The 17,121-nt window shown below is 42.0% G+C and overlaps 1 protein-coding gene across 2 annotated transcripts in view; it reads right to left on the bottom strand.

The window, feature by feature from the left end:
- Positions 1–17,121, bottom strand: part of LOC307040443 (guanine nucleotide-binding protein G(o) subunit alpha) — a 149,825-nt gene that overhangs the window by 27,570 nt on the left and 105,134 nt on the right. For both annotated transcript variants that reach the window (XM_079683277.1, XM_079683276.1), the window contains exons 5-6: positions 3,569–3,697; positions 2,267–2,396 (exon numbers count right to left, since the gene is read on the bottom strand). In XM_079683277.1, the coding sequence (XP_079539403.1) occupies positions 2,267–2,396; positions 3,569–3,697 (259 nt within the window). The remainder of the gene's footprint in view (positions 1–2,266; positions 2,397–3,568; positions 3,698–17,121) is intronic.

The raw sequence follows: 17,121 nt of genomic DNA, 5'->3' as shown, positions 1-17,121 counted from the left end.
AAACCATACCATTTCAAACAGATACTGCAAATGACAAGGTAACGATAGGTCTTGAGAACTCTTTAAAAGCACTAAATTGTTCAATAGGACACATCAGAATTATAACAAACAAGGTTAGCTAGAGCAGCTAAGAGGCTCATCAACCTCTGAATCAAGTTTACATTTAAATCATATTGGGATAGGATGTAAACACTGTTAAATTAGCACATGAAATGCAGCTAAAAAGAAAACTACTTTAAAAAAAACTATGCTTAAACCCTTAAAGAATAAATACATTTGAGTAGTTTGTTCTTTATTCATTGTTAGGTACTTTTTTAGCTTCTTAGGTAATGAAGATTGATGTACATTACCTTAGGAGCTAAGAAGTTAATTAACAAATGTGCACATGTTGGCGAATCATAATAAATGAATTATTCATGCTAATCAGGTTCCATGTCAAATTAATTTAAATCAGTATATCATTAGTAATTATAATGATATACTGCTGGGAAGTTGTGAAAATTGGAATATAAGAATCACCATTTTGAGGATCATACTTTGGACATTATAATCTTGAAACCAGTGTAACCCTGTAAAGAGTGAACAACAGAACAGTAGCTAGTTAGGGTTATTCACCTGATATGTTAGGTACCGGATATGAGCAATTACTCTTTTCAGGGTTCGTACACTTTTTCACTAATGATTTCCAATGACTTTTCCATGACCTTTACCTAATTTCCCATGACCAAAAAAATTACACTTTTTCAGCGGTACCACTGAAAATGGTTTATTTTAACATGGAACAGGAAAATAATCTTTAAAAAAATCCAATAGTTGGCTTACTAGCTTGTACACGCTAAAGCAACTGAAATCTCTCACCAGCAAAATACCTCATCAGTTAAATGCCATTTTACGTTTCAGTACTATACGATACAGTATTTATTATCATTATAGTATTACTATTGCGGCGATTAGATAAAATATCAATTATATTTGATGCAACTTTAGTTACATTTCCAAAACTTTGGGAAAAGTATTGTTTTCCATAACTTTTCCAGGGCCTGGAATTAGCATTTTTAATTCCCATTACTTTTCCAGGTTTTTAATGACCGTAAGAACCCTGTCTTTTTCACTTGATGCTAAAATATAAAATGTAAATGTCATCATCTACGACTTTTCTATTTCTCTGAAGACACTGCACATGCTGGTAGTCACGGGGATTTTGGAAGATTTTTACACAAATTGCCTTATCTATTTAAAGTTAGTTCGCAGGCTCTGTCGGGGCAAAGATGAGGCTTTTTGAAGCTTAAATGCAAAAACCAGAAGTGAAAACCTAGGCTATAAAAGAAATACATCAAGGTCTTATGGCTGTGCATCACCTCCACTAAGCTAAAGGCGGACGTACTGTAGGCAGTCGTAGAAAAAAACTTTAAAATCTGTTAGCACCTGTACTTAAGACATCAGCATGACCTTACATTGCCTTAATTTAGGGACTGTTTATTTCCCCTTTTCATCTCACATTATCCTGGTGTTCCCGGTTCCCAGCTCACAGGGAGGCTTGATGACATCTGCATAAATAGAGCAGCTCCTGAGCATCATTTCCTGTGCTGGAATCCTCTGAGGATACACTTCAGGTTATATAAATAGCAGTGAGCAGCGTGCATTCAAATCAGCTCATTTGTTTTACGTATTTCCATGGCAGTGGGCAGCCTGTAGATGAGCACATGATCTCATCGAGGGTAACTATGCGTTACCACTCCCACAACCTTATAAAACCAAATAACAGATGTAGACCGTAACTTCCCATTATAAACAGGTCATCTGATTTGCCTTGTTTTGTTAATGTGTGGGAGAATGATTTGCATGTTTCCAATGCGCATTTTGAATATGGCCTTCAGCAGTGTTCTGTTGATTTATGTACACATTGGGATTGTTTGGGATATCGGAGGATCAATATTATGATATAGACATTTAAATAGATGCAAAATAAGAGTACAAATGTAACAGTCATTCCTATTACATTCTGGGAAATGCACACTAAAATGTAAATATTACATTTTTTTTATGCATTCATTTATTTAGCAGCTGCCGCCTTGTTTCAATCTCTCACACAGGGCGTGGGTGTTATGTCAGATTACACATTGAATCTATAAATAGAACAAGTGTGTGAATGTCCTTCCTAATGTTTATAAAAGGACCACAAAGTGACAATAGGAGTATCAGTGGGACAGGGAGAGAGGGACAGAGTGAAAGAGAAACTATACAACACATGACCATCTGTCCTTACCGTGGTCTCGTCCTCGTGCAGCACCTGGTCGTATCCGCTGAGTGCCACGCAGAAAATAATAGCGGTGACGTCCTCAAAACAGTGGATCCACTTCTTCCTCTCCGACCTCTGACCTCCCACATCAAACAGCCTGATTGGGGAGACAGACGTGAATAAATACACATGTACACCCTAACCATGACTGCTGGAGGAATACTGTAGAGCTGAAACTGTCAAGTAACAAAAGAAGCACACTCCAGAAAAAGTTCATGACCAGTATCTGAACCCTGATGAATCTTTTCCATCTAGCAATTCATGTTTTTCCACAAGCCTGGAATGACCTCTCATGTATAAGCTGTATTTTTGTGGTTTTCAGAGAACTCTAGAGAAGCCACTAACAGCGGGGAGGGAGTCTAAAGTGAAGTGAAGCCATTTCCACATGTGATGGGTATAATTGGTTGGTAGGTTGAAGGGTTACACCCAGTACAGGAACACTGCTGTCTCCCACACACTCCCTGACTGCCAGTAATAACAATTGAACTAGAAATATTTGGGCTTCTCACCAAAAACACACCCAGCCTACTCAACAGCGAGAGTAACAGCGTCACGGGAGGTGTGTGGCACAGTGGGTTGTGCGTAGGTGTTTGGATCAGGGTGTCATAGGTTCAAACCCCACTGCAGCCAGCATGTCGTTGTGTCCCTGAGACACTTCACCCCAAATTGCACCTGTGGGGATTGCCCACAGGATTGAGTATGTAAGTCGCTTTGGATAAAAGCATCTAACAAGTGACATGTAATGTCATCCAGGAGAAACAATATTTCCCTGCTTGTCTAAATTGAGTGTGCGCAACAGCGTGTATGATAACGGTTGGGACAGAAACCGTGGAAGTCAGATGTTACATCCATCCTGACACATAATTGGTGTCTACAGTTTATTAACCTTCTCCCCTTTGTAAGTCTGTCGATACTGTGTGTGTGTGTGTGTGTGTGTGTGTGTGTGTGTGTGTGTGTGTGTGTGTGTGTGTGTGTGTGTGTGTGTGTGTGCATGCACAGAAGCATGAGAGGGCCAGAAATATGGTGGTTAAAATAGAGGTTAGAAAAAGCCTCGCCATTCTTTTCTCCCCCCATCATCACAACGCACCCCTCCACTCAGTCACCATTCCCACAGCTCTGTGATCTAATTGAATCAGATCTCATTAAAATGAGAGACATAAATATAGGAACCTCTTATTAATTACACACTGGAGTTCCTACTGTAGCCTGGATGAGAAAGTAAAGTCAGTATCGATGACAGTAAGATAAATGCCCTGGGTTTACACTGACCTGAAGTGGAGGTTTTTGAAGGTAAAGTGTGTCTCGACGATGCCTGTGGTCTTCACTCGGGTCCTCAGGATGTCCTGCTCTGTGGGCTGGTAGTCTGGTGCACCAATCCGATCTAGGCTGTCTAGGTAGCTGCACACACAAAGACAGACATGATTGTTAATTGGCAGAAATTCACTTCTTGCTTAGTTACCCTAACAAGACGCGATAGGCCTGTCAAACTTTGGATTGCTCCAAATGCGGAAGGGGTGAAAATGAGGCTCCAGTGAGAGAGATATTCAGCAATTAAAGAGTTTGGAGGACTGTGTCATTTTTAGCCTTTTCTTGAAGAACATCATTAACTAACAGTAAGCCACCAGCTGTTCATTTGATTTTGGAAAGTTGACACTCCAGAAACCCCAACCAATGCCAAACAAGATAGGGTTTTTGTCTTGATTACAAGACATCCATTTTAAAATAGCTTGTTAGCTTGGTCTTCTGTAGTTACTGCTTGCAAGCCTGCTAACAATTATTTGAGAACCACTCATCCACTCAAACAACTTCACACTTGACACAACACTTCCGTGGGTCTTCTCAATCAGATGAGCGGTTGTTGAGAAAAATGAATATTAAATATGTCCCTTGTCGCTCTATCTGCATGCAGTAGTACCATTGTAGCAAGCGACCAAGAGAGAAGCATGTCATTTGTTTTAACAGTTAATAACGGCACCTTCCAAATACACTGTACAGTTTGAACATAACGCACTACTAATGAGTATGTCCCGTAAATCTCCAGAGCTTGCACTCGAAACTGCATTTCCTTCAATCCTCAGCAGTTAAGGGCATTTTGTTAATCACACTGACAAGAGTAGAAGTGTTTGCACCTAAAATGGATGCATTTGTTTGTGATCCACCTTGTGTTACAGTAAAATGTTGTTGCTCAGATGGTTGGTGCCTCTACTGTGATATGTCTCCATGCTTCAATTTTCAAAAACCTCTTTATTTTTCTCATACTGCCTGTGCTGCGGCACCTCTTTTCACCCTCTGCCTGAAACCAGAGTCCTCCCTGATTGGTTAGCTGGCCGGCTCTGTTATGATCAAACCCTTAGAGAGGTCCCGCCCCTTAGCCTATCACGTAAAATGTGTTGGAGTGCTAGCCAATAGAAGCTCGTTACATAGTGATGTTATTATATTATGTCTCGGGCAGGGTGGGAGTGTGTGGGAGTGAACCTCTCTCTAAGATTGTAGCCCTTGCAGACTATTCACAACCTTTATAAGACACTACAAGAAAAGGAAAACCCCAAAACGCATAATAGGGCCCTTTCAAACAATACAAAACAAACAGAATGTGAGAACCACCAATTAGATTGCTGTCAAAACTAATGAGAGTAACAGTGACTACTCACTGCAGTAGGGATAATTGTATTTCCTTTATACATTCCCTCTATGAAGGGGCAGAGGTCAGCTACAGATCAATACTGTCACAACAGTTGTATACATATTCTATACTGCCAATGTAAATATCCCTACATTCTTGTCTCCATGGTTGCTACACCTTAATAATAATAACCACTATTAGCCCGAGTCAGCAGATGGAAGACAATCTACATGTACCATGTTGAGTAGCCACTAAGAAGTGAGAAGGGGAAATGGTTTGCTGAGATCTATTCAGTTATGTAAAAGAATATCCATGGAAGTGGACTTTGATTTTTTAATGGAGAAGTATAAATCAAATGAATGGCCCAGATCAGAGATTCATCTCAAAGCCTTTGCAGGGCAGCTCCCCGGCTGAGGGATGTTACCCGACTGTCAAGTAAAGAATAAGGGAGTGAGTGAAGAAAGAGCTGTGACTTTATTTCTTATTCACTTTTACAGCCTGGTTTGTTTTGTTCTTTGCTGTGTGGTTCCCAACTCAGAGGTTATTATTCCTTAAATATTCCCTTCTGAGAGTCAAGTTCAATCCTGAAAACAAGTGTAGAGTTTGGCATTAACTGAGAAATATGTTCCCAACCAATCAGACATTATTGGTAGGGCTGCAATGTCCTAATGTTATCACAATTGCAATATAGACTGTTGAAAGTATTGTGGTGCAACAAACAGTATCCTACAGACTTAATGAAAAGTTCTTGTTTGGTACAGATCTTAATTTTAAACGAGTGTAGTGGATGTTTTTGTTGAAAGATTATTGCGAGTGTATCAGGCCTTTGAAATGAATGCTGTGTTACTTTTGAAAAGAATGGTAGAAGAAGATGAAGGCTAGAGAGGGAGGGAGATGTTGGGCTGATGGTAACAAGAAGTGGTTGGCACACACAAGTACAGCGCACACTCACACAGCTTCAATGATAAGAACTATTGATTAGACAGCAAGGATTATGTGTTAGAGTAGGGGGTGAGGAGTGAAAGTAGATAGGAAAGCTATAAGGGAGGAGACAAAGAGAAAATAAGAGGGTGGAAGCAGTGTTTTTTGTTGTTGTGTATTTTCTTACCAGGCCACAATAAGGCAAAGCAATTGGCTAGACATGGGTTTACTTTTTCAATGGAAAATATATAACATGTAGCATGTCCTATACACAGCTGTAGACAACACTAAAGCATCAGCTGACTGGCTCTGCTTTAATAATGATGTAACTGTCAATAAAACATGATTTAGTGCTGTTTTTAAGCAAAACAAATCATCTCATATAATCTAATAAGATACAAAGATGGATAACAACGCTTCTACTGCTGTGGCTAACAATATTTAGAAGAAGAATAAGAGGAAGAAGAACCCAAGCAGAATCAATATTTGTATGTATTTTTAGTCAAATAAAACTCACACATTAAACCAATTATTGGGAATGAAGTGATAATAATCATTAGTTGAAGCCATACAATGTTAAATTACATATTCAACACCCTCTCAAGATGTATGCCGGACGTCATTCACTCTTGGCTTTATGTTGGAAAACTATCAGGCTGCACTTAAACATTAGACTTTAGAGTAAGAAAGGCCACTTAGGGTTGCCATTATTTTACATGTTACTTTGATGACCTTTACTTCCGCTTGACACCTCTTTGAACAAAAGCAGTCACCTTTTGGAATAATGTTTTGGATATGCACTTACATTATCACTAATGCAAACAATATTCCACATATACAGTAGAGCTGCTATCCCCTGGAGGTCCTACACTCAAAGTCATGTAAATTACATTAAACAAGCCTGGGCAGGATAATGACTTTTGTGTGCTTAAGTAGTTTTAGATGGCGTACAGTATGTAGACCACTGCTGCATTAGTCTCTTCCCTCATCCTGATACAACTCCTCATGGAGCGCCACATTGATTAACACGGGACCCCAGTGTGTGCTCCTCTAATTTGCCAGTGATGTAAGTATTATGGATTATCACTGAAATAGAGGCAACTGGAGAGCGAACACACACACACACACACACACACACACACACACACACACACACACACACACACACACACACACACACACACACACACACACACACACACACACACACACACACACACACACACACACACACACACACACACACACACACACACACACACACACACACACACACACACACACACACACACACACACACACACACACACACACACACACACACACACACACACACACACACACACACACACACACACACACACACACACACACACACACACACACACACACTTTGTGGCCAGTCAGAAGACGTGCAGTTGCGTTTTGGACTAGCTGCAGGCTTGTAATTGAGGCCTGGTCCATACCCACATACAGAGCGTTGCAATAGTCCAGTCTCAAAGGCATTAATAACCGTTTCTAGGTCTTTAAAAGATAAAAACAACTTGGTTTTGGCCAATAGTCTTATTTAAAAAAAAGCAGGATTTGACTAGGGTGCTGACCTGCTCGTCGAATTTTAAAAAAGACTTTAAAAGGCTGAATGTTTTAAAAAGTATAGACTATTTTGAAAAAGTTGAAAGTTTCTCATCATGTGCTGAAAAGGCTGAATAGTTTGATATTTGAATGGTTCCTGCAGCTGAAATTAGGCTGAATGAGTTAAATAAAGATACTAAATGTAAGTATTGTAGTAGTGAATGAATGTTTACAAACACCTGTGTGTGTAAACCCAGAGATCAAAGGTTACCATGGTGACGACTTATGACGATTTACATGCTGCAGCACTGAGTCCCATTAAGAATGCATTGAGGAGTATATCTGACAATTTTGCCACCTGTTCAAAACTATGGCTACTATAAAAAAAAATACCAGACCGTGAGCATCAGGGAACCCCAATGAACTGATATATGTTTGTTTTTTTGTTTTTGTGTTTAAAATGTGGAGATGGGAGCAGTTTGTCTAAAGTGTACTTCTCTCTGCTCTGAAGAAAGTTCCGGTCAAATTTAACATGGGAGTCTATTTGAAGCTAGGTGGACTTTTTGTCACTCAGATCACTATTGGGCCAGAACGGTGGGTCCGTTTGATATGATGAAGGCAATTGAGCAGGCCAGGCTAATTATGCTCCTGAAATCTTTTGAAATTATTTGAATTTAGTGTATATTTTTGCTCTGAGAGCAGAGTCAAACGCGAGAGTTCAATTTTTTTATCTCAAGCGCCAAATTCGCGTGACGCGTTCTCGCGGAAGCCAATCAGCCTGACGGCAGGATCTCAGCCTGCCGTCACTGACGTTCAACCAGTTCAGAACATTCAAACATCAGCCGTTAGCTGTTAGCAGTTAGCAGTTAGCACACAGAGCTCACAGCTCCTCATATCTGTTCAGAAACTGGACAAAAGTTAAACAAGTACAAACCACAGACTGTCTGTGTCATGGTGAATACAGTTGGTTTATTTATGTCTGTAGGCCGTTGTTATGAGTATGGAATGAGCATATAAAACGCTAGCTTAGCCTGGTCGACCCGATATTCATTCAGAAAACAAGCATTTTAAAAAGGTTTTTCGCCTGCCGTCTTGTCTGCAGACTTGTCAAGCATTAATTCATGGTTTTTACTAACCGGTATCAGTATGTTGTTACTTCGGCATCATTTAGAAACGTGTATTACAATTTAATCACGGTAAAATATGTTCATTTTGTTGTAGTTGTAGCTCCGAGCCAGCGCGTCTTGTTTGAATGATGCGAGTAAACACAGCTGACAGCCGCGGTGAAACTCGATCGATTAGAGCGAAGCGAATATTCGCATCACGTCCGGTGTGAACGCAGCATAATGATGATAATGATGTCATGCACTCTAGCCCTGAAGAGTCCCTCCCATAGACAACCATTATAAAATCTAAAACAGCTTGAAATTGTACCAAAACTTAAATGTTGATAAGTCAAAAAAGATATGAAGAATCTGAATAACAAGTTTTATAGCTGAAGGTCTTGTGATCATTTTAAAGTCGGAATGAAGTCTCAAGCTGATAGTATGTGGAAGGAGAAGCATTTGGCGTAAGGTGTAGGAAAAGAGGATTTGAAGAGTTGTCCCATTGACTTCCATGTTAAAAAAAGCGTTTAAAAAGCTGAATATTTCAAAAAGTATGAAATATTTTAAAAAAGTTGAAAGTCGATTGCTGAAAAGGCTGAATAGTTTAATATTTGAATTCTTTCTGTAGCTGAAAGTAAGCTGAAGTTAAGGAGAGCCAAAAGTATTGGCTGAAATAAGATGAATCGGAAGAATAAAGAAATCGAAGAACTATAGTGGAATGCTGTAAACAGCATTCGCACTAATAACCTGAGGTTTATGGCTGTTTTTGGAGATTAACAGAGAAATGTGCTCTGTTTTGGCTGCTTTGACTGCAGTCTGGTAGTCGGAAAGGCAAGCACGAAGGATTTCTAGGGAGACATGGAGTTTATCCTTTTTCCATTGTCTCTCTGCATGCCTGCAGGTTAGGGATGTGCATCTCCATCACTGAGGCCGATGCGATGCGCATCTCGATACGTTGCCACGATACGATACATTAACGATACCTTTGAAACACCAGGCGATGCGATACGATACGATTCACCCCTGTTGCGATACAGTTCGATACGATTTGATTCAACATTATGCGATTCGGGGCGATACGATGCGATTCAACACGATGCAAAAATAATGATACTTCAATATGGTACGACAGAGGATTTTTGTTTTATTCCTTATATGCAGCAAATCATACATTAACAAAAAAGTGCTTTACATATTTGGTACTGCACATCCCATCATGCCGTTTATTTTTTTACCTTTAAAAGCTCTCCAGAGTACAATTGTATAACACCTCACAGTTAAACAATGTAAGGATGCATGGCTCATGATTAACAATGTGCAAATAACAGCTACCATAGAGCAATGCCCATACAGCTGCCAGCCTATTGTGCTTAACACTCAGAGGCTAACTCACCAGTGAGCAGAAAGCAGTGGTTTCTATCTGAACAATAAAGAAAACAAATAACCTTTCACAAACAGGTATTTCATAACTGCTTACAGTAAGGAAGACATTTAAATTATTATTGGCTGTCACAGGCTGCTGTAAGCTAAACACCTCTCTCTGACAGAACACCTCACTGAGTGATTTAACTCATATGTCTCACTTTCAGGTTTCTCTTTTCAGCCGCAGACCCCACGTCGCCTCTTTATGTGCGTCGCTAAGTTCCTCGTACTACTTGTGTACTTTAAAGCGGCTCGGCATCGTTAACAATTTGCGAGTGATTTTTCAAGTTGACCGTCTGTAGTAATAGTGCCGCGCACATATACCATCAGGACGTTACTGATGGGGTGCGGCTGCGGAGTGATACTGTGTGTATGCAAGTCCGCATCTAGGACGGATCTATGTATCATGGCTGTAGACCTGTTAAGTAATAAAGATACCACATACAAAGGTCTACGGATACCTAATTACTCTCCATGACCTGCGGTCAACTATATAGCATAAATGACTATTACACCGTCTTTCTTGAACAATCCGAAGTGTTGCAAAACGTTTGATTTGTAGGTATTTTTCGATGCGCTGTTTCTCTTTCTCCTCAACTTCCGTGTGTGTTGATAGCTGAGACTCTCGTTCGCCGTAGTGGCGAAGCAAATATCAAAGATCGTCTCTGCTGAGCGTTGACAAGATGAGGGGATTTTATATGAATGAATCGTTTTTTTACCGATGCAAAGACGCTACGCAATCGATGCATCGCGAGTTCAACCCGGTTCAACCCAAACTGTAGCCGATGTGCACTCTTTCAACCGGTGCACTCGCATCTTGAACGTTTATGCCGGTGCACCGATGCGAATTGGTGAATCTTAACATCTCTACTGCAGGTGCATCTGAGAGCACGAGTACAGTCATTGAGCCACGGCTCTGAGAGAACTTTGGTGTGTCTTTCGTATAGCCCGTTCATTCACACGAGGCCGTAACGGAAACGCGGAAACGGACCCCTAAAACGATAACGGGTCCCAAGGTGGATAGACCTCTCCCCACCTCTGCTGCTCACTGCTGTAGAATGGTCAGTAGCTATTGTCAGTAGCTACTGGCTACTGCTACTGACCATGCTACAGATGTTAGTGCAACATCTACAGCTCCTCTACCACAACCATCAGCAACAAGTGGACATGGAGAATTACATAAACTACACGTTGCTAAATCCATCGCGGGGCATAAACAGAAGGGCAACCATGGCAACCATGCTCGCGGGTCTTCTTCGCTGCTTTTGGTGTATTTTGTGGCGAAAGTACAGCGCCACTTACAGGCCCGGCATGTGTACTACAGCGTCTCCAGCGCTTTCGAGCGGTCTCGTGTGAACAGAAGAATGTTTTGATATCGTATTCGGGTTGTTTGCATTTCATATGCGTTTGCGTGTAAATGGGGTCTGAGTAGGGCGACAGGATGCTCATCGACGGCCAGACATCCATCGACGGCCGAAATCGGCTTGGGGTGTCAGGGCCTTTAGCCGTACAATGTGTTGGAGCGCTATCCAATAGAAGCGCAAGTGTTAAATAGTGATGTAAGGGAGGTATACAAAGGACTACAATCAAGGAGCTTCAGGCCCGGGGGGGGGGGGGGGGGGGTGTGTTTGGGATTTTAACTATTTATTTAAAACCTATATAACACACTACAGGAATGGGGAAAACCCCAAAAAGCATAATAGAGCCTCTTTAACACTGAGCATATTGCAACTTTTATTTAGAATTTAAGCCTTTTGTGGAACAACATTTAAACAATGGGTTACCTATGGTGTCAACAGAATATATATATAACTTTTAAAGCCAGCAATCGGCAAATAGCAGCACCCAGCAGGGTGCATGTGTACTTATTAAAATCAAAACGGCATAAGTAGCTTTACATTATTATCCAATAAGAAGTTCAATGATGGTCATATCAAATACAAAGCTAGACGTAGAATCAATATCCGTATTAAAGAAAGAAAGAAGAATGATGCCTTTTTGTGTGACATTTACCTTCAATTAGATCTAAACAAGAATACTAAGACTGCTTTGCTTTTAGTGGGCTTGGTGCACTCCATCTGTTTCATAGTGCGGTCTCTCACTGTTATAAACCAACTGTCCATTTCAAGTGGCATGGTAGCTTTGTCAAAAAAGGCAGCAGACATAAACCATAAACAGTGGATGTGTTTTACGGTAAATAGGTCACGACATGCAGGGCATTGAAGAGAGAGAGACGGCTGCTGGCAGTACATGCTCCTTTCATAAAAGAGCTTTCTGTTTTCATTGCAATATTAACACACAATGCATGTATGTTTACACTCTCTTCCCCCCCCCCCCCCAAAACCCTCACTAAATACCTCATCTTTGAACTAACTGTTACACCTGACGACGAAAAACGAGAGGTTTCAAATATATCAAAAATTTCTCATGGTGTGATCACGTGATACCAGTCCTATCTGTTCATTTGGCTGCTTCTGTTCTGCACCACAAGTTCCAACATAACAGAAAGTGTGCTAATAATAATAATAATAAGTTATTATTATTATTATTATTATTATTATTATTATTATTATTAATGTGACATTTAGCACACACAGAGGCTTTCATTCACACACAGAGAGGATATTGTTTGAGTTAATTGACCAAATGTAATAGTTGACAGGAATATGTGTGCACTTCCAGGTTGTCTGCTATTATGAGAAATGACTAAGTGTTGCAACTCTGTATTTTCTTCTGTCCATTCTGTCTTGCTTTATCATCACTTTTGACTCAATGGAATACTCTTTTTTCTGACCTTTTGGTCTCTATTGTCTCTCAGTCTGTATTCTTTAATTATTCTGATCTGTTTTACCCTTGCTTAAGCCTCGGCTTGGACTCACCCGGCTTAATTTCTCTGAACGTATCCCTCTATATCCTTCCTACCCTTTCTCTTTGCACCTTATCTCAACTTCCCTGCAGCTCTTAAGTAGCATCTGTGTCTGCACTAGATTTGCTTCTAGAAACTTCGTTTTCACTGGTAGATTTCCATCCAAGTAGTGCACTTGATGGCTCTTTTCTTGCTTGAGTTTTTTTTTAACTGTCTGCTGCCTCTAAATGCTTCTTGAGAAATAAAAACACTGCCAGAGAACTGAAACCAGTACTAAAGTAGAAATTCAAACGCAGGAATGATTTTCCTGGATGAATATGAATTCATATTAAGTGGTCACTAAATAAACTAACACACAAGCTACATTCACTACATCCGCAGTTGCCTATAAGAGTGATTTACAGTATGTGTGTATGTGCCGCACACAGCAACAAATATATACAACTCCGTCTGTCACTCTCCTTCAATGTATCTTTGTCACTGTGTAATTTCATTAGATGTATGGCGGACAATTACACAAGGGCTACACGCACAAACATGGCACTTGAGTAAAATGTCCTCCCCACCCCCCCACCTTCCTCGCTCTCTCCTTCACTGTTTTTCTCCAGCTGTCTCTCTCTCGCTCTCCACCCACAATCAGGCACTCAGCATAAATCAGGCTGTGTACTTGTAATGGTGATTGACTATGTGTCGTAATAGCCAGTGTATGATCGTATCTAGGAGATTATAAATAAATAGTTGAGTGTGTGAGTGCATGTGTTAGGGGGCATGTGTTTCGTTTTCATCTTTTATGGTTGGTTGGTGGGTGTATTGAATCAGGCGGGGGGGAGGTTGGTAATGACTGATGTATTGATCCTGACACGTCTCAGCTGAACAGGTGGAACACACACACACTCTCTTGCTGCTGTGCTGAGTCAGTGATATAGTGCTTATTGGAGCGTTAAACAAACACCATCGCAGTTCCCCAATCTGTCCTATCATTCACTAAAAACACACACGCATACGAATGCCCACTGACAACAAAAGGATGCGCACACTCAGTTTGCCTGTGTTCTTATCTGATGATGCTAATTAAATATTGATAACAAGATGATAACAGCAAGGCAATTCTATGCTTTTCTAAAAATGAAATACTTTAAATGTGTCACTTTGTAACATCTCCCATTCATACTCTGGCTGGATGACATCACTTGTGATCAGTTGGATGCAGCAGGAATGACTCCTGAAACCTGGAAATGAGTAAGCAATTCTGCAGTTTCAGTTCCCCTGTCTCAAGGTCCAGAGGTTTTTTTGGTGAGATTTCTATGCTTCTAAAAAATGTTAAACACAGTGACGAAGGTAACTTTGTCACTGTGGACTGACGGCTTCGGGCTTTGTATATTGCACGTGTTTTATTTTGAAAAGGGTTCCCCCTCCCGTTTTGTCTGTTGCCCCTGATTATGTTCACCTGGTGCCCTGTGTTGTCTCCTCCCCACTCACCTGTGTCTTGTTGGGTTAATTAGTGTGGGTATTTAGGCTCTGTGTTTCCTGCTTTGTTTGGTGTGTGAGATCCTTGTGGCTGGTGACTGTGCTCACGTGAACAGCGAGATTGAGGCTGTGCCAGTGAGTAATAAATGCCCACACCGTGTTGTATTTGGGACGTTTAGCCTCTGCCTCCTTGCTTGGTCGGGCCGCTCAACGGTCAGCTTCACAAACACGCTTAAGATATTTTACATTTGGTTATATAACATAAGAGACAATATTAAAAAAATGTACACAACTTAACAAAGATGTTGCTAACAAGTAGCTTAATGATAACAGAGATTGTCTGGGACATTCAACATTATCAAGTCAAACACAAGGACATTTTAACTCCTGGCAATTGCATTTAAGCTTCTCAAATCTCAAAAATGCATTACTTTATTAACCAGTTTAGCCCTGAGCCTGTTTTTCAGGTCTCAGGCTCGAAAATGACATTCCCAGAACAAATGAATAATAATAATAATAATGGCTTTAATTTATAAAGCACTTCATATTTGCATTCAAATCCCGAAGTGCTAACATCGTAAAAAGAATAAAAAGCAATAAATAAAAATAAATAAGAAAAAAGAATAAAATAAGATAAAAGGGTGATAATAAATAAATAAAAGGTCTAGGGAAAGGCTCTATTGAAGAGGTGGGTTTTGAGGCCTTTTTTAAAAACCTCCACGGTCTGTGATGCTCTCATGTGGTCGGGGAGAGCGTTCCACAGACTGGGGGCAGCCGAGCAGAAGGCCCGGTCTCCCATGGTACGGAGCTTAGTCCTCGGGGGTTTGAGGAGGTTTGAGTTGCTGGAGCGGGTGGTCCGCACGGAGGTAAGGGGGGTGAGGAGTTCCTTGAGGTATGGAGGGGCTGTTCCATAGATACACTGGTGTGTGAGGACGGAGACCTTGAATTCGATCCTCAATTCCACGGGGAGCCAGTGTAGTGATTTCAGGATGGGGGTGATATGATCATATTTGCGCACCCTCATCAGGATCCTAGCAGCGCTGTTCTGGATGTACTGGAGCCTCTGGATGCTTTTCTTAGGGATCCCGATGAGGAGTGCATTGCAGTAGTCCAGCCTTGAGGAGACAAAGGCGTGGACTAGCTTTTCCGCGTCAAACAGAGTGAGTCAGGGGCGGAGTTTGGCGATGTTCCTGAGGTGATAGAAGGAGTTTTTGCACAACTGTTTAATGTGGGCCTCAAAGGTCAGATGGGCGTCCATTTTCACACCCAAGTTGGTGACTGTTGAGGAGAGGGTAATGTCCTGGCCGGAGAAGGTGATGGTCGTGATGGTGGATGACCGAACCTGATGTGGGGTGCCAACTATAATGGCTTCGGTCTTGGAGCTGTTGAGTTTCAGGAAGTTTAGCTTCATCCACGCCTGTATCTCCTCCAGGCAGGTAGTGAGTGTGGGTGAAGGCAGGGCTGCAGAGGAGGTAGGGTTGATCCTGAGGTACAATTGGGTGTCATCAGCGTAACAATGGAATGATACTCCATGTCGGCTGATGATGGAGCCAAGGGGGAGCATATAGAGTGTGAAAAGGGTGGGGCCGAGAACTGATCCTTGAGGGACACCACAGGTCACGTTGTGGGTACCCGACTCTGCCTCACCCAAGGAGACGTACTCTGTTCTCCCGGTGAGGTATGATGTGAACCAGTCAAGGGGAGAGTCAGAGAGTCCGATGGTGGAGTGCAGACGATGGAGGAGGATGCCGTGATCGACGGTGTCGAAAGCTGCAGTGAGATCAAGGAGGATGAGGAGAGAGGGAGAGCCAGCATCAGCCGTCATCAGCAGGTCGTTGGTGACTCTGACCAGGGCAGTTTCTGTGCTGTGGCCTGAGCGGAAACCAGACTGGAACTTCTCAAATAGGTTGTTGGAGTTTAGGTGGTCCTGGAGCTGAGCAGCAACTATTTTTTCCAGCACCTTTGACAGAAATGGAAGGTTGGAAATGGGTCTATAGTTGGCCAGGACTCCCGGGTCAAGGGAGGGTTTTTTAAGACTAGGTTTGATGACAGCGGTTTTTAGGGCAGAGGGGACATGGCCAGACTGGAGAGAGAGGTTTGCGATCTTAGTGATCATGGGGCTCAGGGTGCAGATGTACGATTTCACCAGAGCTGACGGAAGGGGGTCCAGGACACAGGTGGAGGGCTTCATCCTCCTAACGATGCCCTCAACCTCTTGCTGAGAGATGACCGTGAAACAGCGAAGAGGCTGGGTTGTCCCAGGCTGTGGGTCAGCAGTTGGAACTGGAGGTGCAGAGGGGCTAGAGAGGATGGAGCGGATGGTGTCAACTTTATTTTTGAAGAAGGCGGCGAAGTTTCTACACTGCTTCTCAGTGGAGTCGGAGTGTAGAGGACTTTGGGGTTTGAGGAGGTGGTTTATTGTGGAAAAGAGTTGCTTGGAGTTTCCAGTACTGTTGTTGATGATGATGGAGTAGTACTGGGATCGTGCATCTCTGAGGGACTGTGCGTAGGCCTTCTGGTGTTCACGATAGGCTAACAGGTGAACAGTGAGTCCTGAGGCCTTGAGCCGCCGCTCAAGGACACGCCCAGCTGTCTTCATTCTCCGCAGCTCGCCTGTGTACCATGGGGCTGAGCGCGAGAAGGTGACCATCCTGGTTTTGAGGGGGGCATGTAGATCAAGGAGACTGTTAAGGGACTGGTTGTAATATGCCACTGACTCATTTACTGATGAGAAGTTGGCGGAGGAAATATGCTGGAGGTCCAGGGTCATGATGTCCGGGTTGATGATCCTCAGGTTCCTGAAGCGGATTTGGCGTTTGGGCTTGCTGAGTGGAGACTGGAAAAA

The sequence above is a fragment of the Notothenia rossii genome (genome assembly GCF_949606895.1).
Source record: "Notothenia rossii genome assembly, chromosome: 5".
In the NCBI taxonomy this organism is placed as follows: Eukaryota; Metazoa; Chordata; class Actinopteri; order Perciformes; family Nototheniidae; genus Notothenia; species Notothenia rossii.
This window is presented reverse-complemented; position numbering and strand designations above follow the sequence as displayed.